The sequence below is a fragment of the Ursus americanus genome, chromosome 10, assembly GCF_024610735.1.
Source record: "Ursus americanus isolate L20-20 chromosome 10, mUrsAme1.1.p, whole genome shotgun sequence".
In the NCBI taxonomy this organism is placed as follows: Eukaryota; Metazoa; Chordata; class Mammalia; order Carnivora; family Ursidae; genus Ursus; species Ursus americanus.
In genome coordinates this window covers 50,931,923-50,952,871 of record NC_142136.1, presented here as the reverse complement: position 1 = coordinate 50,952,871, position 20,949 = coordinate 50,931,923, and the positions used below count along the sequence as shown (strand labels likewise).

At 38.4% G+C, this 20,949-nt stretch overlaps 1 protein-coding gene across 6 annotated transcripts in view; it reads right to left on the bottom strand.

Annotated features, from left to right (window-relative positions):
• Window positions 1–7,480: 7,480 nt before the first annotated feature.
• Window positions 7,481–20,949, bottom strand: part of DGKH (diacylglycerol kinase eta) — a 173,796-nt gene continuing 160,327 nt past the window's right edge. For 5 of the 6 annotated variants that reach the window (XM_087865120.1, XM_045811125.2, XM_045811127.2 and 2 more), the window contains one exon: window positions 7,481–20,064. In XM_087865120.1, coding sequence (XP_087721246.1) covers window positions 19,975–20,064 — 90 coding nt within the window. In that variant the 3' untranslated portion in view covers window positions 7,481–19,974. The remainder of the gene's footprint in view (window positions 20,065–20,949) is intronic. The other variant, XR_015725943.1, reaches the window with a different exon arrangement.

The following is a 20,949-nucleotide window of genomic DNA, read 5'->3' as shown; positions in this document are numbered from 1 at the left end:
TTTTGTAGTAACAATATTAAGAGTCAAGAGGAACATGCAAAATTAATTCCATAGTATATTCTCTTTAACCCAATAGATTCAAAATATTATCATTTCAACATTTAACTAATGTAAGAATTATTATTGAGACATTTTACATTCTTTTTTCATATTAAGTTGCAAAATCCGATGTGTAGATCTAAATTCAGACTAGCTCCATTCCGAGTGCTCAATAGCTACCTGTAGCTAGTGGCCACCATATTGGGTAGTGCAGAGTTGGTCCAACCTTCCCTTTGTAAATAACTCAGAGTGCTGGATAAAACCTAAATGAAGGCAAGAACCTAGAGAGTTAAGCTTACCACTGAATCAGATTTTATTTGAGGTCATTTGCATTTAGCCATGGCTAAATTGAGCTGTAATTTTCATGGCTCATAGGATTTCAGGAGGAAGACAGTCAAACTAGAACCCACCCTAGGTGTGGAGTCTAATAGGAAATCCTCCCTCCTCCATTTAGCTAAATGCCATAAGGCATTTTCGGCTTACTGGGGGAGAACGTAAGAGTGAATCAGAAATGAACCCATCCTATGGGTTGAACCCATAGATGAACCCATCTATGACTAGACCACCTCCAGGGTGGAAAGATGCCTTTAAAACAATTATTAAAATCTTATGAATCAAATGAAAAAAGTCATAAAGCAAATTATTAAATGCTTGAAATTGGGTAATAATGAAGCTACATATTTAAAGTTGGGGAATGCAGGAGACCTTCTCCAGCAAGCCCAATCTTGCCCATTCAATCCTGAGCAGGCCCTGGGTCTCTGCCCACTGGAGGGCTTGTTGCATGGAATTAGTATGCAATTGCAAGTCACATGTTTGGGGGATTTGCTCTCTAGTCTGAGCATGCATAGGATTTCTCCACTGAACTCCAGCTCTCTTGTTTCTACTGTGCTGGATTGGTTGTTTGATTGGGATTTTGCCTCTGTTTCCTAACTGAGGTTGGAGTCCTGTCCTGAGTTTCAGCCCGCTGACTTCCTTAATGTGACTGAACTTGTCTCTTGGATTACTAGACAAACAGATGACCATCTTGAACGTATATAAGATCCCTTAAAAAAAAAAAAAGGAAGAAGAAGGAGAAGAGGAAAAAGAAAGAAAGAGAAAAGAAAAAAGAAAAGAATAGAAAAAAAAAGAAAAAAGATGGGGCGCCTGGGTGGCTCAGTCGTTAAGCTTCTGCCTTCAGCTCAGGGCGTGATCCTGGCGTTCTGGGATCGAGCCCCACATCAGGCTCCTCCGCTGGGAGCCTGCTTCTTCCTCTCCCACTCCCTCTGCTTGTGTTCCCTCTCTCGCTGGCTGTCTCTATCTCTGTCAAATAAATAAATAAAATCTTAAAAAAAAAAAAAGAAAGAAAAGAAAAAAGAAATTCTTTGTGGGATGTAGTACTTAGAGGAAAACTGATCATGTTATATGCTTTTATTAAAAATAAAGAGGCCATACTAAGCATCCAACCCAAGAAGTCAGAAAAGGAAAACAGAACAACCCTCTCCCCCAAAATAGGAGGAATAGCACTGAGCCTAGACAATTTTATAGATAATTCCATCATACATTCAAAGAACAGACAACTCTATTCTTACACAAATTCTTTCACAGAATAGAAAAGAAGAAATACTCCCTCAACTCATTTCATGAGTTACTGTAAACTTGAATCCCAAACTAAACAAGGACAGTAAAATGCCACTTAAGAACAAAATATTTTAAACAAAATATTGCAAGTAAGATACTCTCTTCACTCATTGAATAAGCATTTTTTGAAGACCAGCTAGGAGCCAAGCTTTGTGCAATGCAGTGGAGACAAGAGGAATAATATATGTTCTCTTGTTCTTAAGAAACAGCTGATTTAGTGGGAAGAGAGCTGCATCAATAATTATGATGCGATATAATTGCTCTCGTCAAGGTATGCACAGGGACCAAAGTGTAATGGGAACAGAGACCAGAATGTCTAAGTTCGCCTTGGCAAAATTTAGAAGGTTCCATTGGGAGATTTCTTGAGCTGAGACTTTATGGAAAAGCAGAAGCTTGACAGGTAGAGAAGACGTGGTGTTGGCAGAAGAGGTAGGGAGGAGAGTAAGAATATGATTTAGAGTATAGTGTGTGTGTGTGTGTGTGTGTGTGTGTGTGTGTGTGTGTGTGTTGTATGTTCAGACAGGAGAGAATGGAATGGAAAAGGATGAAAAAACCCCAGCAAGAAGAGGGCTTGAAAGCTTTCCTTTAACTTACACTCAATATACAGCAGAAAGACATGACTTTAGTTAATAACTAAAATACTCTGTAATTAAAGTTATCAGAGATTGCAGAGCAAACATGAGCAGGTGTAAAAATGAATATAGGTTAGGGTTCACAGAGTGTACAGTGAATTAATCCACTGATCTTAGCATTTAACTTTCAATGTTTGCTCGTGCTTAATTTTACACATACTGTTTTTACTCATATTGTTTCAGTATATTGAAGTCCACATAGTAACTCTATGTCAAGATAATTTATCCTGATGAGAAGAGAAACTGAATTTTACTTTTAAATTTAAAAATTACTTCAGGCCAAAAAAAGTAAAACATATTGCCAGCATGGTACGATCACTTTCAAATCAGCTGATGTGCTTTAATAATTTGATTTCCAGTTGAAATTGATAGCTCATCCAATTATAATTAGGCTAATTAGAGTGTTACATATTAGTGTTTCTTATTGGTTGAAAAATTGTTATCATGGAGTAATGAGCTTTTAGCCATTTATGCCTTTGGGCCGAACAAACTTTTATAGCAGCCTTGAGATGTCTGATATTCTTAATATCAGTTTAATGGGCATTGGCTTCTGTCCTTTAATTGGTTATCAGTGTGGTTGAATTTCTGCAGGGATATGTATATTGAACAAATTACAAGAGATAAATTTTATGTCCTGCTTCAGATTTCTTATTAATTTGCAACTTAACTGCACATGGTGAGTCCCCATTTCGTAGGGCCTGGGTCCTTGAAACTTGTTGACAATTGCTTGGAGCCCAGAACTTGGCCTTTCAAGCTTAAGTTTATTTTTGTTAGATGGACGCTGTGGTGAACGGAGACGTTGGATCAGCTCAGTGATTCCTCAACTGGCTGCAGGGAAGAGCCCCCGAGGGCGGGTGATCAGAGGGGAGCCCTGACCCCCTCCTCAGAGATTGTAGGTCTGTAGGGCTGGGGTAGGTCCTGGATATTGTTTAACACGCTTTTCCAGATGATTCTCAGGCAGTCAGCTGAGCATTGGAAATTGTTGAACTAGTGCTGCATTTTAAAAACTTTGGAACTGTGGGCTGGGCTCTGTTACAGCCAGGGCTGGGCTGCCGTCTGTTTCTGTAAATACCGTTTTATTGCAACACAGCCGTGCTAATCGTTTCTGCATTCCCGCTGCAGGGGCAGTCTTGAGTGTACCTGACAGAGGCCACATGGCTCACAAAGTCAAAAACACTCACTGTCTGACCCTTTATAGAAAAAGTGCGCTTACCTTTTCGTGAATGGGCTCCAAAATCATTTCAATAGGTGGCAATCAGTATTTTAAAACACAAAATATTAAAGCACATTGCATATAAATGTTATGTTAAATCTGCTAACGTATATACATATGTTTATACGTGTGTCTGTATGTATATGTGTGTATATGTTGATATTTATGCATAATGGGGAATATGTATTTCTTACTGTAGGAAGCAGCCAAAAAAATTCGAAAGAATTCAACGGTATAATCTGAGGTTGCTTTCATTTATGGACTTCCTCTCAGCTGCCGGGGTGCTTGGGCAACATGGATGTGGGTGGGAGGGAGGTCCGGGTGGGACAGGAGAGATGCAGTGAACAGGCTTTACCTGACTCACCATGCTTGTTGGGGCTGCTTCTTACTCGGGAAGTCAGTGTCACTCCTTTAAGGAAGGGATGATGCTCAATGTCCGTATTTGTCCAAAATGTCGTTGCTAGAAGGAGAACCAACTGGAGTTGTGTGCAACGTCTGAGGACATTCAAATGGGACAAATACTAAATTTATGGGGTTGTTATGAGGAGTAAATATACATGTACTTCCTCAAACCAGGACATACTATACAGTCCCAGGATGCTGCTATTTTTTATCTTCATTCTTGTGGTTGGTACCCACATCCCAGCCGTAAGACTAGTTTCGGAACGTTACCAACCGTAGCACTGATGGTCACATTTTGTGAATGCACCAGTCAGGGCACAGGGACCAAGGGAGACACACACCAGGGCCAGAGCTAGGGAAGGGAAGATGGGGTTCAAATTCTTGGACTACTGGGACAACTCTTATTTCTAGAATTAATAATAATAATAATAATACAGAAAACTACACTGTGTTTAGATTTCCTGGTGAAAACTCTAATTTGCTAGCACTATGGTATGGTCTGAATGTTTGGGGAAATCCTAAGCCCCAACGGTATTAGGAAGTGGGGACTTTTGGAGATGACTAGGTCATGAGAGCACAGCCCTCATGAATGGGATTAGTGCCCTTATAAAAGAGAACCAGAGAGCTCTCTGCACCTTCCTGCCACGTGAGGACACAGGAGGTGGTCATCTATGGCCAGAAAGTGGGCTTTCACCAGACACCGAGTTTCCCAGTGCTTCAATCTTGGGACTTCCTGACTTCCGGAACAGTAGAATTAAATGTCTGTTGTTGAAAATCCAAGCATTCTGTTACAGCAGCCCAAAGGGACTAAGATGGACAATAAACCTTTGGCTGCCAAGATTAGGAAATGGGCTTTCTGATTAATCAAGAAGTATAGTTATGTAACACATTACTTCTTTAAAGAGAATTAGTATAACGGAAAATATAATTTGCATTTTAAAGTGATAGTAATTGAATACGATGATTCAGAAAGCCCTTCAGCATCAAGCTGTGCCTCAGGGTCACCATGGAGATGCACGAAAATTTTGGTTGCTTTGAGAGGGGTGCTGGATGACAAGCTTTTGCAGAGTTTAAAGTCTGGTTCCTTTGTTTCCTAATTTGGTTAGGACCCGGCATATTTTTCCTTTACTGCAGGATTGAAAGAGACCCCGAGGTATTCTGGTCTTCTGGTCTGATGTTTGAACTACTTCCAGCTTAGTTAACAAATAGATATTATGCACATACCATGTGCGAGTACCGTTCCACACACTGGGTCGCACTAACGAGAAAATGTTCTTCCTACGTGGAGTTCACATTCTCGCAGCTTGTGTTTGAACTCTTCTCTCAAAAGGGAACACATTCTGTGAGAGGGTCCAGTGCATCTCTACACATTGCTGTTCTTCTTGCCAATCCCACTTGCTTCTCTCATTTAGGACGAATGCAAACCCAATCTTTCCTGACAGTCCAAAGATTTGAAGACAGTTCTTACATCCCATCTCATATCCTCCTATATCTACCCCTACTCCCCACCCCTGAATTTTCTTTTTCAAACTAAGAATCCCCCAGCTTCTTACCCACTTTTCACTGAATGTGATAAGAGTGGTGTTCTTTTTTTTTTTTTTTAAGATTTTATTAATTTATTTGAGTGAGCAAGAGAGACAGCCTGAGCAGGGGGAGGGGCAGACGAAGGAGAAGCAGGCTCCCCGCTGAGCAGGAAGCCCTGTGCAGGGCTCCATCCGGAGCTGTAGGCAGACGCTTAACCGACTGAGCCATCCAGCCCCATGAGTGTTGTTCTTAAAGAAGGGTGCCTGTTAGCTTTAGTGGCCACTAACCAGACTGTTAGCTCTCAGCTCCAAATATACGCTTTGGTGCTGTGCCCTGTGATGCTGGGTTTGCGGCTCTACAGTACAGATGGCACTCCACACATGTCAGCTGGCTTCCTACCCGTTCTGCCAATGGGGTGCAAGAGGGAAATGGAAAGCAGGAGAAAGGACTCACTCTTCTTGTTTATTCATTGTTGCGGCTGATGCGGCCTGGACGTCAGCTGTCTCCCTGGCAGAGGCGGCTGGTCTTATTCTCCAGTGTCTTCTGGCACCCCCAGAACCAGCCCCACCAAACCCATCTTCAAGGGGCACCATCGGATGGACAGCGCTCCCTCCTCAGAGATCTGAGTCCACACTGCGGGGCCTCTATTCTGAGTTCCTGAGGATTTTCAGGATACCTTCTTCTCTAACGGCTTCAACCCACCTCACGAGGGCTCCCAGATCCATATTTCCTTCCCATACCTCTCTCCAACATTGTCCTGTTATCTTAGGAGACACCCTCCAGAAATCTCAAACCCATGATGTCTGAATCTGAATTTGACCTTGGTGCCTTCTCTTCCAGTAGGTAGAAGCCTGGGTTCCTTCCCTCCTCCTCCTTCATCCACGGCCAGTCTCCCAGTGCAGGCCATTCACACATTAGGATTTCTCAGATCTGTTCCCTCCTTTCCGGCTCCACTAAAATCACCCTAAACAAGTCCCTCACCGCCTCTTGCCTAGACCTCTTCTACGACCTCTAGCTGACCTCCGTCCTCAGCCCTCGGCAAGTCCATCCCACCCCCAGAGGGCGCTGATCTGTCCAGGGCTCAAATCCAATAGCATTGCCCCACCCCCCCCCTCACTGCACAAGTTCCACCCTGTCTCTTGCTGTACTCCCTTCATGCTTCAGCAACGCCAAGCTGGACCTGCCACGCCATTCTGCTGTCTCCCCTTGCACTGTCACCTCTGCCTTTCTTACACACACACTTTGCTAACTGCTTTAAAATCCAACTCCATGCCCCCCACTCAGGAAGGTGCCCCAAAGCCTTCCCTACACATTCCCTTCCTCCATGCTCCCCACATACTTGGTGGTGCATTTTTGTTTTATCAGTGCACGTCACTCTGTTACAATAATCTTTCTTCCTCCCTAGACAGTAATCTCAAAGGGCTAGTCATAGCTCGTTACCACTGGAGGCAACACCTGCCGTGCATTTGGTTATCAAGTGCTTATTGGTGAACGTCAAGGACTCATTTGCTATAAGGGTAAATTAAATTATGCTTTACCATTAAGAATTCCCCTGCCACATGGTTATTACTCAGCAACAAAAGAACTGAACTATTATCGTTTCACACGACAATTTGGATGAATCTCCAGGGAATTAGGCTGAGTGGAAAAAAAGTCATATACTGTATGATTCCATTAATATAACGTGAAATGACAAAATTACAGAAGTGGAGAGAGTCGAGTGGTTGCTAGGCTTGAGGAGAGGACAGAGGCAGGAGGGAAGTAGGTGTGGCTGCAAAGGGCAACCCGAGGGATCCTTGCGTGGCTTTGGAGTGAAAGAACTGTCCAGCATCTGGACTCTGTCAATGTCAACATCCTGGTTGTGATATTGTACCATCAGTTTGCCGGATGTTATCATGGGGAGGAAATGGGTAAAAGGGACACAGGATCTCTCTTCGTATTATTTCATACAAATATATGTGAATCTACAATGATCCCCAAATAAAAAGTTCAATTAAAAAAAGTAAGATTTCCCACCAGAAAGAAAGTAGGCTTCACACATTTTCCAAATGGATTCTTTTTATTTGAGAAGGACGATCTCAAGGCAGTGCCCTTTGGGAAAGGCATCTCTCATCATCACGTACATCGAGATCAACCATTACTCTCAGCAAAGTACAAAAATACACACATCAGTGACTTCCGTACAATAAATACATAGTCATGCATCCCACAATAAAAGGCACGGAAAACTGGTCACTTAGTAGTCATAAAAATTACTAGCTACATTAACAAAGCCACCCAAATTATCTGTATAAGTAACTGTAACAATATATTCCAAAGGTGAAAACACATAAAACATCTTTAAAATAGTATGCAATAAATATCTCAATTGTATACATTTAAAAAATTATGCCATTGTAAACAGCATGTAAACAAACAAAACACATTTTCTTACCATTATTAAAAGTAATTAGAGCCAAAGTTATAACCTCTGCTCTGTCAGGTATATTTCACTGGCAAGTGTGCTAAGCAGTTAAAAGTTTCACTCTTTTCTGCAGCAAACAGAGCCCATTGTGTAATAAATAGACATGATCTGCATCTTTCAGATACAAGGAAAAGTTTCAAAACAGACTACCAAAATGTAGTAAATTCTTAACTATAAATAATATGGTAAAGGCTAGATTAAAACTATCTTTTGAAATGTAAGGGACAACAGGAGCTATACTGCTAGGTTTTCAACATGATGGTAAATAGGAGGCAAGTAATTACTGATTATCTTCATTGAAAGGTAAAATAAGTGCCCAGCCTTCTGAGCCTCCTTCTTTTGAGGACCTTTTACAATATCGAACAAAGAGTAAAGTTGTATCAAACTAAGAATTTCCTTTTGCTAGAGAACAAAGAAATGGTTGATACTTTATAGTGATGGGAAAGAAAGACTTCAAAATATGCCTATCAAAATGTAAATATACATACAAGTAAGGTTTTTTCCATACTTACTGACAATAAAGATAAAGCGTTTTTCCTTCCCATAAAGGAACCCTATTGCCTAATCATCAATAAATATTCAGAGAAGTTAATTGTTTAGCACTCAAATGTTTTTGTTTTCTTTCATCTGTATCAGTGCACTGTGGCATATAAATACTAGTAATATATTTACTGTATGCTCAGATAAGTATGCTACCTGCTAAATATTATTACTCCCTACTCCCCATTAAAAATACTTGAGGTGAAAATATCAACCCATAACTTCAAACAGAGTCTTTGAAGTATACCAGAAAGCATAATTGTATAATTTTTTCCCTCTGCTGTGCTGCGGGTTTACAATGCATACCTCATATATTTTGGTGTATGTGGCATTAATAGGGATATATGCCTTCCTAAAATGGACTGGAAATTTAACCCTTGATCGACAGATCTATTAGTCTCTTGGACCACACAGAGCACATATGGTTGTGGAAATGGGGTTCTACTGATTGATGAAAGATGTACTTGACAAGTGACGGTCAAACATTATTGGTGGCTCTATAAAAACTGGACATAAAAATGGGAATAATTCTTTACGACATAGAATTTGATTAATTTTTGGGGGGGAACAAACCTACACTGAAATCACCTGAGAAATATTTGGTTTAAAACCTGTCCGCCCAATTTCTTAGGCTGTAGAAAATAATTCTGAAGACAAATGATTTTACTGTATTCCCAGCATCTAATTAAGTGCCCAGTATAAAGCAGGTTGAAAAATGTCTCTCAAGTGAGCAAAGGAAGAAGGCATTTAATTTAATGACTTGTATTTTTTATTACTATTTAATTTTAGAAATTATTAACTACGAAGAACTTTTTGTGTTGACCTTTATCATGATTTGGGAACATGGCGGAAGGTTTTATAGAATCATAAAAGAAAAACAAACTGGTAGGTACTAGATTTTAGTCTTTATGTTCTATAAGGGGTGATAACAGTACAGACAAGCTGTCTCATATTTGCATCATAAAAAAATGAAATAATCATTAGCTATAAATGACCTGAAATCACACAAATTCAGTCTATATCTCTGACTGACTCTTACTTCTGAGAAAATTTCACTTCATTATTGTTTTTGATTCTTTCTTAAATCTTATTTTGTGTAGGTGATCAATGTATGTGTTTTAAATAATTGTGTACACTGAATGTGTCTGCAAAGGAGAGAGGTAATCTTTAGGGCATATTTATGAATTATAAACAAGAATTTGACAGTTATGTGAAAATTTTGTAAGCCTCATTTTTCTGACTTAAAGCTAACAAACGATTATCCTCTTCCCAACAATCTCTCTCCCTTGCTGTTCACCCTCTGTTGGCTCGCCCAGAGTGCCGCGTGCTCACCTGGTCCTGAACGCACACACCCCTCACGTGACTCAGGAAAGTCTAAGCTTTCATCTGTGAAAGTATACAAATACAAAGAAGTTCAGGGGCTCTATTACTGTCAGTCCCTCAAAAACATTTACTGAAGTCCGATTACGTGCGAGCTCCACGCTGAGACTATAAAGAGAGAAATTCAGGGGGTGGGGGAGAAACGCAGGCATATATATATTATTGAATGTGATGTTATTTTAACAGAGAAAGTTTCACGATGTTACGGAGAATGGACAAAATACTTAACTCCGGCCGGGGAAGTCAGGTAAAAGTTCACAGAAAGTTAAATCTGGACTGAGTTTTGAAAGCGTTGATCTCTGGCAAGTGATGAGGCCAAGGCAATGAATTGGGAGTCTCTCCAAACTGCTGACTTACAAAAGGTCTCTAGAGGAAAGGGTGGCTGAGGATGCTAAAAAGGGTGGGACGAGGCAAAGCCAGAGAGCCCCTATTCCGCCTCGCTAAAGAGTTAGGTTGCTCTGCCAGAAGGAGAACCTGTGTAAGAATTTTCAGCAAAGGAATGAAAAAGCAAATGTGTGTTTTAGAAAGATCACTCGGTCGACCATGTAGAAGATGACCTAGAGGTAGGAGAAAACATATATAGGAAAACTGGTTGCTGAAAAACTATGGCAAAAGCACAAGAGAGAAAAATCACGAAGGTTTGTACCGAGAGAGGGCAAAGGCAATGGGACTGTCGCTTCACTGCAATTAGAAATAGAATTTAAAACGTCAATTCAACTTTTGAGATGGACAAAATATGAAATATGCAACTGCATAAACACTGAGAAAACTTGAATGTATGAAATGCTTTTGCTTATACAATCCAAAACCAAGACTGGGGTGAAGCAACGGGTTTGTTCCATATTTCAGTTTATGAGTTTCTTGGCAGAGACATAACCACGTCATGTCGCTATGAAAACTGTGTCATCTCTCCAAAGCTTTCTGAAAGCTTTTCAAGTAGAAGAAGGAGAGGAAACAAAAGAGCTGCGCAAGTTTGCAATTCTCCCCACCTCATCATTATGTAGATTAAAAGCTGCTGCACAACTGAGATTTGTAAACACAGTAGGTTCTAATAAAAGTTATAATTACTTTAATTATACGAGGGTCATCTGTATACCAGGTCATCGTGAGAAGCAAATACAGAAAAAGAATTTCTTCCTGTCACCGTACCAAATCCTTCTGGGATCAGCATTTAGAGACCCGTCTTCTTGCAAACTAGGTTGTATCATTAAGACGGATCAAAATCCCACGCAGAGGAGTTCTGATTCCAGCTTTTCCTTCTATCATGCAGCTTACGCCTGCTCATCATGTCAACATTTTTAGGGGGAGGGGATAGGAGGAGCTCCAAGTTATCATAGTATGCCATTATAAATGCCAGATGGAGGAACAAAATTTTTAAATATCAGTGACCGAATTCAAAAGTCAGGTAAAAATAAAAGTCAATATTCGTTTACCCTCACCTATATTTAATGATTTTAACAAGGCTATTCTAATTTTTCCCCCTAACTGTACTCGGATTTCCGTTACGGTAACAATGACAACAATCTCTAGTTTAGTTTCTTTACAGGAAGTAGGGAAGGTCCTTCGCATGAGGGAGCATCATTCCACAGCCAGGCAATGAAGCTAGTGATCCAGCCTCAGATCAAACAGCAGGGCGAGCACTCAGGATTCACTTAGCACAGAGAGTAAGTCACATCACGGGATTAAACAAATTAAAGTCCCGTTATTTCATTTTTGTAACCACTGATTGAAGGAGACATTTTCCTCTTTGGGGAGTTAATCTAAGAAAAGACATGAAGATCATGATTTTTTTTTTAATGTATCTATATGCTACTATTAATGGTTGTTTGGGGTGAGTGTAGAAAAAACAAAATTACTCTGAAGATTTAAGAAGTGGGAGTGAATGAATAATACGAGCCTGTAGTACATAGATGAAAATACCCATAACCTCCTCCGGTACAGATAGTATTATGTAACCTCACTCTCCTTTCAAACTGAACATCAGGGATATTAGTTTGGACTTTGAATTTTCGTGCTATGGTTTTGGAAGTCTTTCTTTGTATATCAAACGACAGCAGGAAAGAATCGGTAAATTTAAGTATGATTCACACTTTCATAATTTCTGCTGTAAAAGAAAAATTACGACGTACTTATAATTGATAATATTGCGTGCCATTTCTCATTGGGACAGTTGAAACACCAAAACATACAGTTTGTAGAAAAGACACAGTGAGCCAGTGCCAGAGTCAGTCACAGAAGCAAAGAAATCTAAACTACATGTCCAACTCCAGAATCATCTAATTCAGCTATTTATAAATACTGTAAATGTTGACAATCTTTCATTGTTTCAAATGAAAGGAAAATCTATCACTGTGAACAAACCTCAAGGCTTAGCAAGTTCATGCAGATCTCTTTAGTCTGCACGGTACCGTGTGATCCACACTTGCCAGTACTCTTCCATAGGAACTAGCTAAGTCCTTCTGACTCGTCCTCCCTCTGTCCATCACGAAGTTGACAAAGCACAGACCTTTGTGTCATGTACTAAACACAAATGATGACGTCATCCAAACGACCTGCTTCATTGACTTCTAACTGCAACCGTAGAATGAGCTCCCTGAGTTCACTGGCTAGTCTGATACCACAAAGATCCAATCTGAGACTTGACCGGCATGACTTTTTTGTTTTTTGTGGTATTGTGCCTACCATACGTCTCACACATGTTCTGCGTTTCTATAATATAAGGTGGAAGACATCTATGTTCCAACTATTCACTTCCAAATCTTTGCCAAATTACCAGCTCAAGCTCCTTTCCTTTATAATGTTTCCGTATTTCAGTATGTTTCTCATATATTTTTCCTGCCTTTAGTAATTGTGCAACAGTAAAATTAACACAAAACTCTCTTTAAAATTATAGTAAATTAATTCTTAAACTCCTACTCTAGTTCTTAAACAGTTCACAATTCACCTTTTGTTCACACTGTAAAACAATAAAATGGTTGAATTAAGGGCTTATTAAATCGATTTCTTTGGTACACAGCAATGCCTCACATTAAGTCAGAACATTTTTCTTCTTCCTCAAAAACACATAATTTTGTTCTCTGTGGTAGGTTATGCCATTTTGTTTTAAATCTCTAGTTTTTTAAAGAGTTGAAAAAAAATACTTTTTTAAACAAAAGTAACTTGGAACTCCATTAAAATCCCATGACTTAATTTACAGAAACAAACGAAGCATCATCCATCAAGGTTACTATCTGTAAAGTAGGCCAGTCAAACGCAAACATGCATTAAAAATACACATCCTGGAATCTAAAGCTGGCCCCTAAAGTAGGTGATATTTTTGGGGTTTAAGAATCTCAGTGTTCAGTTGAGTGTTATATTGGCATACAATTGCGGAGATCTCTTTTACAAGAAAAACAAAGTTTATCATAGAAAAAAGTTCTGACTTGGAGATAAAATACATATTGAGAAAATATAGCACAGTGAATCCCTTGGTTACATTAAATTCTTAATATTGGTGATTTCATTTTGGCTCTATGCCCTTTTCCATATTTATTTTAAATATGCAAGTTATTTTTTAACAAATCCCTATTACTATTTAGTTATCGATGATGGTAAAAAAGATACCATTTTTTTTAACAAGGAAAAACATTGGGCATCTGTTTGACAGAAATGAGTACTTCAAGTACGTAAGTAAATCATTAACAGACGTATTACACTCTAAGCAAAGCAGTAACAAAGAAAAGAGCTAGAATATGCATTTTGTATAAAGATTAAATTTCACAACATAATAAATAAATGCACTGATTTATACAACTTGAGAAAACCTTCTGATGATCGTCACAGGTAATACTGTCTTATCATTGACTTTGTTACTATCAGCACTGCCTCACATAGATTCAAAGGTAAAATTCTTGCCCCCAGAGCCACAAAATATACAAAGCTGGTTTGTTATTAAATATTTTGTCTGCCAAAATTCCTGCAAACTAAAATACATCTTGGCAGTTTGAATAACCAGCATGATAATTATTTTGGTATCAAAAGATAAGAAAAATTTGAATAAGAAAATTAACAAACCCAGTAAAAGGAGAAACCTGTTGTATAAATAGACATTTTAACATAAAAGTGAGACTTTTATCTCACTTGAGAGGAAGAAACAAATTCCATACAACTTACTTGAAGATTTGAAAATAATTATCATATTTTCCCAGCTCTAGATAAATATATTACTCCAATTTATTAGTCATCTCAATATACAATATATAACTCACAAAACTGGGAAAGTTACAATACCAAAATCTTTCACAGCACTAGTTACCAGTTACCAGAACTGTAAGAAATCTTTAGCCACATATCAGCTTAATACTTAGAATATACAAATAGATATGGCTAAGCTGTGGTAAACTATAGTGCAAACAGTAAGGACCACAAAATATATTCTTTTTAGCTTGTTTATCTAACTGCATTATCCTACTTCAATGACATCATCAACTGAATCTGGAACTTATCTTAATGCATTTTAAAAGTATCCCTATGTTCTTTTAGATATGGTTAATTTACTCTTGAAATGCAGTTCCTATGAAATATCCAGACTATTTATAAATTCCTATGCAATGAATAACTTGTAGCTAAAATGAAATATTTTATGTGGAGCTTTTATAGCTTTTAAGTAGTGGCTTGGTTTCTGTTTTTCCAACATAAGCTTGGATGTGCATCAAAAATTAAGAGAGAAGATATAAATAAGTGTACATAGAATATCTTAGTTACATAAGGGGAATCAGTCTGTTCATCTATAGTAGTAATATGGGTTTTTATCTTAAACATTGTTACTGAGTTTAGTGCAGTTTCAGTTACTATTAAACTTATTTTCCTGAAAATAACCGAAAGAAGTATACAAATAGGTACAGTCCAGCTGTCTTTTATCTCTCTGTTCTCTGTAATGATAAACCTTTATAGTTTTTTCCGCTAACAGAAATGTCTCTAAACGAAATTTGGAGAGAATAATAAAAAGAAGCAATATAAAGGTAAAGAATGCTTTGGGTATTAAAAAACTAATAATCATTGCCTTTTTAAAGTTTTGGTTGTTTTTTTAGGAAGGCATCCTACTGCAAAGGCATCATATCACCATCTGACACAGACTGCTACACCGAAGTCGCCGGGGAGATGCCCAGCAGAGACAAACAAGTCCTAGGCCCCATGGCACTTGGCGAGGGCAAGCCGGAGAGGGAGACACATGGCTGCCAAGCCCCATGGGAACTGCCAGGGAGGTTATTCCATTGACCAATAGTTAGTATTTGAAGAATCTTCACTGTTCACTCTTTCCAACTGATTTTTAAAACTTGGTTTTAGAACTGCCACTTGTATTATTATCAAACTCTGAACCCATTGTTTTACCCGACTTGCATCTGGAAAATGCAGGATGAGTTCATTCTTCAGGGAGAGGGCAGGAGAGATCCTAAACGTCAAGGCTGAGAGATGTAATGTTTATGGAGCTTAGTGAAAATCTATATCCTTGAAGAATTCGCATCTATATAACATGGAAGTCCATTGTGTTGTCAGCCCAGCCTGAGAGAATAGATGATTTACTCTAGAAATGATGTATATACAGGTTTCCACCGTAATTTTCTAAGTCATAGCTTTGCATGAATATTTTCTTTCTTGAATCCTGTTAAAAATAATGTCTATTAGGACTAAAGTAGTGTCCTCTTTATTCCTTAAAATTAGCTAAAGAATCTCCAGGCAGTAATGTTTTGGTAAATGGTATCAGTATGTAAAAATGGTTAAGTGAAGTAGTGACAATAAATCATTGGGAAAGACCTTATTATAGAATTAAATAATTTGTATTTAGGATCAAAAATATGATATACTGCAGGCACTACTTTAAGGAATTATTAACTATCTGAAAAATCAAGATAAGTTGGCATAATAAGAAAAACAAAGTCCAGCAAAACACGCCTTCTTTGAGGGCTTTAATAACACATTCAGTTTACTTGGAGTCATTTTGGTTCTTTTTTTTCCCTGCCTAGTGATTCATTTCATGTGCGTGTGCTGTTTGTATTCTCAAGCATGAACTATGTCAACAAGATAATCTAGTGATAAGAGAAAGTGAAATGTACAAGTTGTAGGAGACTGACCCGGTCTTTACTTATCTCAGTACATATTCTTTTGAAATGTTCCCTGTGACTTAAGTTGTGAACAAATGAGAATGTCACATGAGCAAGAAATTGAGCAAGTGTGGATTGTTAGTGACTTCGATATGAGGTGGGGAGCTGGAGAGAGGCCAGCTGCGTTGGTCAGCCAATCTCCTGTTTTATCTTAGCTACCAAAATATAACCCCTGGGTAAGCAGGGTTTATCTAGAACCAGAGTTAGGAATAAGCATTGAGAAGAAAACTCAGTGAGGTGATGAATGAGTTAAAGCTCATTTCTGAGATTTCTAGGAAGTGGTGGGTTGGGGAATGAGCTATTCTGAGGGCTTTTTGAAGAACTCCAATCCCTAATATCTGGGAGGGATAAAATGTGGCTAGGCCAATGCTAGTCACTGACAAATCTTGTTTAAAAGGAAGATTGAAATTTGGTAGGTCTGGAGTGGACCTGAGATTCTGCATTTCTATAAGCTCCCGGGTGGTATGGATGCTTCTGGTCCATGGACCACATTTGAGTACAATGATCTAGACCAGTGCCGTCCAGGACGGAAATGTTCAACATCTGTACTGTCTACTATAGTTACTGAGCGCTTGAAATGTGGCTCGTGCACTTGAGAAGCTAACTTTCTAATTAAATCAATGTAAATTTAAACAGCCACATGTGAGGAGTCCCTACAATGTTGGACAGCACAGGTCTAGACATTCACAGGTCATTTCTTCTCAGCCAGAGCAATCTATATCACAGTCCCCAAATTATCTAACCCACCAATTTATTTAGATTAGCAGGTTGCCTTTTATAAAATACAAACTGTAAAATTAGTTTCTTTAAATTGTTTTCTTCCTAACACTTTGCTTAGTTGACCCATAATGGGCACTTAAGTGGGGAGAGGTGAAAGGCGTCACTTTGTAGCGGGAGAGTTGATGAAGAAAGGGCAGCACAGGCAGTGAGGATTTGAGCAGCCATCACAGTACTAGCCACGTGGGAGATGGAAGCCAGGAGGTGGGAAGGAGGGAACTCAGAAAGGGAGGTGGAGTAACACAGAAGGGAAAAATGTAGTACTTTAAATTTTTACTTAGCTCTGACCCCGTCCCTTTCCTTCTTGAAAATCAAGTTCTGGGACTCCTGGCTGGCTCAGTCAGTAGAGCATAAGATTCTTGGTCTTCGGGTTGTGAGTTCAAGCCCCACATTCGGTGTGGAGATTACTTAAAAATAAAATCTTTAAAAAAATACATATATATACATATACATATGTATATATATGTATATATATGTAAACAAAGCAAGTTCTTCCTTAGGTAAAGAAGACTGGAAGGGAATGGATGTTGGCTGGGCTGTGATTCCCCTTCACCCCTCCCAAATTATCCAGATGTGGGAGAGCCTAGCGGGGAGGAATGGGTGCAATTACAGCTGGCAATTGGGAGCAGGTTTAAGCTTCTCACCTCAGCTTATGAATGGATCAAGGTACCGAGGTCCCACCTGCACGCCCCTGATCGTGATCAGATTCCAGAGAGCAGCTCTTCCTACTTTTTATTATATATAGTATATATATAGTAGCCCCATCTACTATAAGAAGCTGGCTCCTCCGCTGACAGGGGCCTGAGGAGGCTCTGAAGACACCATCTGGGCAAACAGATGTGAGTAAGGTCATTTGGGTGCTACACAGCCATGCACGGGTGAAGCATACAGGAATAATTGCTCTTATTTCACAACGACAACAACGAATGCCAAAATTGTCATTTTGAAGGATTTCCCTCATCCAAAAGCCATCTGCAAGAAAATTCTAGTTAACTAAGGAATCCATTAATGGAGGCTTTACAGCATAGATAAGAGTTACTACCTATGAGTAAAAAGATCGACATCTAACAAAAAATTTACAAATTCTGAACATGTAAGAGCTTAAATCCTTACTAGTGGCAGAGGGGTATTTTGGGTGAAGAAAAATCAATGCAGAGTTTTATATTAATTAATATAATTAATTATATATATATATATATATATATATATATATATCCTTGCCTCTTTGCTCCTACCTTTCTTTTTTTGGTGAGGCTGGACAGGGACCTGCGATCTCACAGTTGAGTTCCAAGACGCTGGCCTCTCTATCTTAATTTCACAGGGAAATGCCTGGAAAAGCGGGACACCTTGCAGGCTGGGGAGGTGAGGACTATAAAAGAAGCCCTTTGATTTCCTAAGTGTGGGTAACATTACAATATTAAGTGAGTAGCTTTTGACTCGTTTACGCTACTTGATATAATTCCCTTTGGAAAATTTCTATTTATTCACAACTTAGACACGTAAAATATATAGTCAGACACATTTGGTCAGGAACCCATCAGGCTCATTTATTTTTAAGATATCCAAATTTTGTGATTTTCCTAGTAGTTAAATACCCAATTGATAAATAAGAATAAAGTTTCAAATATTCGACCTCTTTTGCTATAATTAAATTATATGTCTGACAATGTTCATTTTAAATGCTTTCTCACTAATATTTCTCATTTGGTAAATAATTGTCTAGAAAATATCAAGGAGAGTATATTTCAAGAGTACGCACATGTAAGTGTGAATGTACATGTATATGTGTATAGACACGTAGAAGTGCATGTGTATATGTGTGTGTATGCACATCTATTGAGCACCTAATTAGAAGGCTACTTCATGAAAATTGTCACCACTGGGTCAATACCCTGTTTTCTTCTCTTATATAGAAGATTTTTAAATATTATAATTAATTTTTGGTATAGAATGTCTAAAGAAATATTGTTTAAGGATATTTTTGTGACTTTTTGACACGTATGACTTTGGCTTTCAAAGATTTGGTACTTGTAATGTTGACTCCTAATAAGCTACACTGAAGTATAGTGGTTTAGAAAAAGGAAAATAATATCTACCTGATACAAGAATTAAGTGAGATAATAATAATAATATAAAGCCCTTCAGAAAAAATCCAAAAATTTAAATCTCTTGTTGAGAAGTTGTGTCAGTAGTCACTCTAGATAGTGGGTAAGTCTGGGTGACCAATCAGTATACAGATCCCAGTTGAGACCTTGGGGAAACTCCTGGATGTCAACAGCCCACTGTATTATAAATGCAAACAGAGTATTAAATAAATACTAAATGAAAACAAAAAAAAAATAACAAAATGTGGGAATTTTGGTTTGGGAAGCTATAGTAAGTTTTGTTCGGCAACAGAACACGTAATTTTATAAAAATATCCGAGGTTTTCTTAATGTGCATGTCTACTGTTGATAACAGAGTGACATCAAATTGGCTTGCATAAAATGTATATCATTTGTTGATTATGGCACAGACACATGTTCACAAATTCTTACATACAGAATATTTATCCAAAATCCCACATCAAAGAACAGAAAAGTGCCTTGAACCAACAACAGAAAGGTAAGTTCGGTAGTAATAAATTAAATTACATTAAAACTGACGTGAAAGCTAAGTTTTATGATATTACATGTGACATGCAAGAAAAAGAAAGACCATTCAGGCAGGAATGTCGTGCATTAAGATTTGCATTCATTCGTAATATTTGAGAGGTTTCAACCATATTCTCAGACCACTGAATGCTAGGAATCTGAGGTGACACCCATCTCACATTCAAAACACAACCTAATTTATATCTTAGTCTCCTAACCAGTGATTTTAAGGAAGAAGCCAATGCCTCCAATAATGAAACCTAAGAAGTTTTAGCCACATAGTAAGAACATTCCGTCTGACCAGGTTTAAGGACAGTCAATGTTTCCACCTTTCAGACAATGCAATTTTCTCGGGCTCTTCCTACCTTCTTAGTAAAATGAGCATATTGGAACACGTCAAGAAAATGGCTTTGTGGAATGTATTTTTTTTGGCACAAAAATATTTTCTAATACCTCAAATGAAAATTTTTACCCACAGCAAAATATCAAGCCATAGAGGTGCTTCCGTGGTGCTTGCTTTTCTAGGCAGAAAAGTACAGAAACAGGCAAGTGCTTCTAAGAGCTTTGTATTAAGTAGCAATTCCATCCCTTCCAAGGAATAGCACCAATATGATTACACCTCAGACTGGGGAGTGCTCCTTCCAAGCTCTTTAATTCCCTGGAGAATTCGCTTCATATGACCCACTTTCGTTATCCCCAGGTCCTAAAAAAAAAACGAAAAAAGAAAAAAGAAAAGGTAGAAAGAAAGAGAAGGAAAAGAAAGACGTTTACTGCCAAGAAAAAACTGGAAATTAAAATTTTCACTAGCAAATAGTGTAATTAGTATTCAGTTCATTTAGTTTAGTTTATATTCAATGACTTAGGAAGTATAAGCTACGAAAATCAGTTCATAAAGCAAAACTAACCTGACATTGAAAAATTACCAACCAGTTAAAAAAAAAAATCACATCCTCCACAAACTCTTAAATGTGGCATTCTCAGAAATTGTACACAATGGCGGTTCTTCAAGAGTCAAAATTAGTTTCTCCTTTTTCTTCTTTTTTAAAACACAGGTCCTTTTGGGATTTCTGAGAAACGTGACGTGAGACATCAGGGCAAGCCGCAAGTAGTCTTAAGGTAACCATACACTTCCTTCCTAAAATAGTAAACTTAAAAGTAAAGCCTAATCCTAAAGACAGAGATCAGTGGCCTCCACCTAAATCTGGAATGTAAATGCATTTACGGTTACATTTAGAGTCTTCGATTTGAGTGGACTGTTTCAATATTCCTTCTACTTTGTAAGGCAGAAGTATAAAAAATTACTTCAACATAGCTATCTGTGGGTCGATGCTTTTCCTCGGAATACCTGTGGCTCCTTTCCCTCAGAACCCTCCTTGTTTCTTACAGAACTGTCTTCCTTTAAAGGGCCAAGAACTCAATATGTAGCTTTCAGAAATGGAGGGTGATTCCAGAACGTATAGCGCACAGCAGGCACTCGGCCAAGAAATACTTGTTGCAGGAATCAAGGTAATGCATAGAAGACAGCCATGATATTCACTACCAGAGAAACTAAAAGAAAGGGTGAAGGCCTCTGAACCCTATCGCTTCT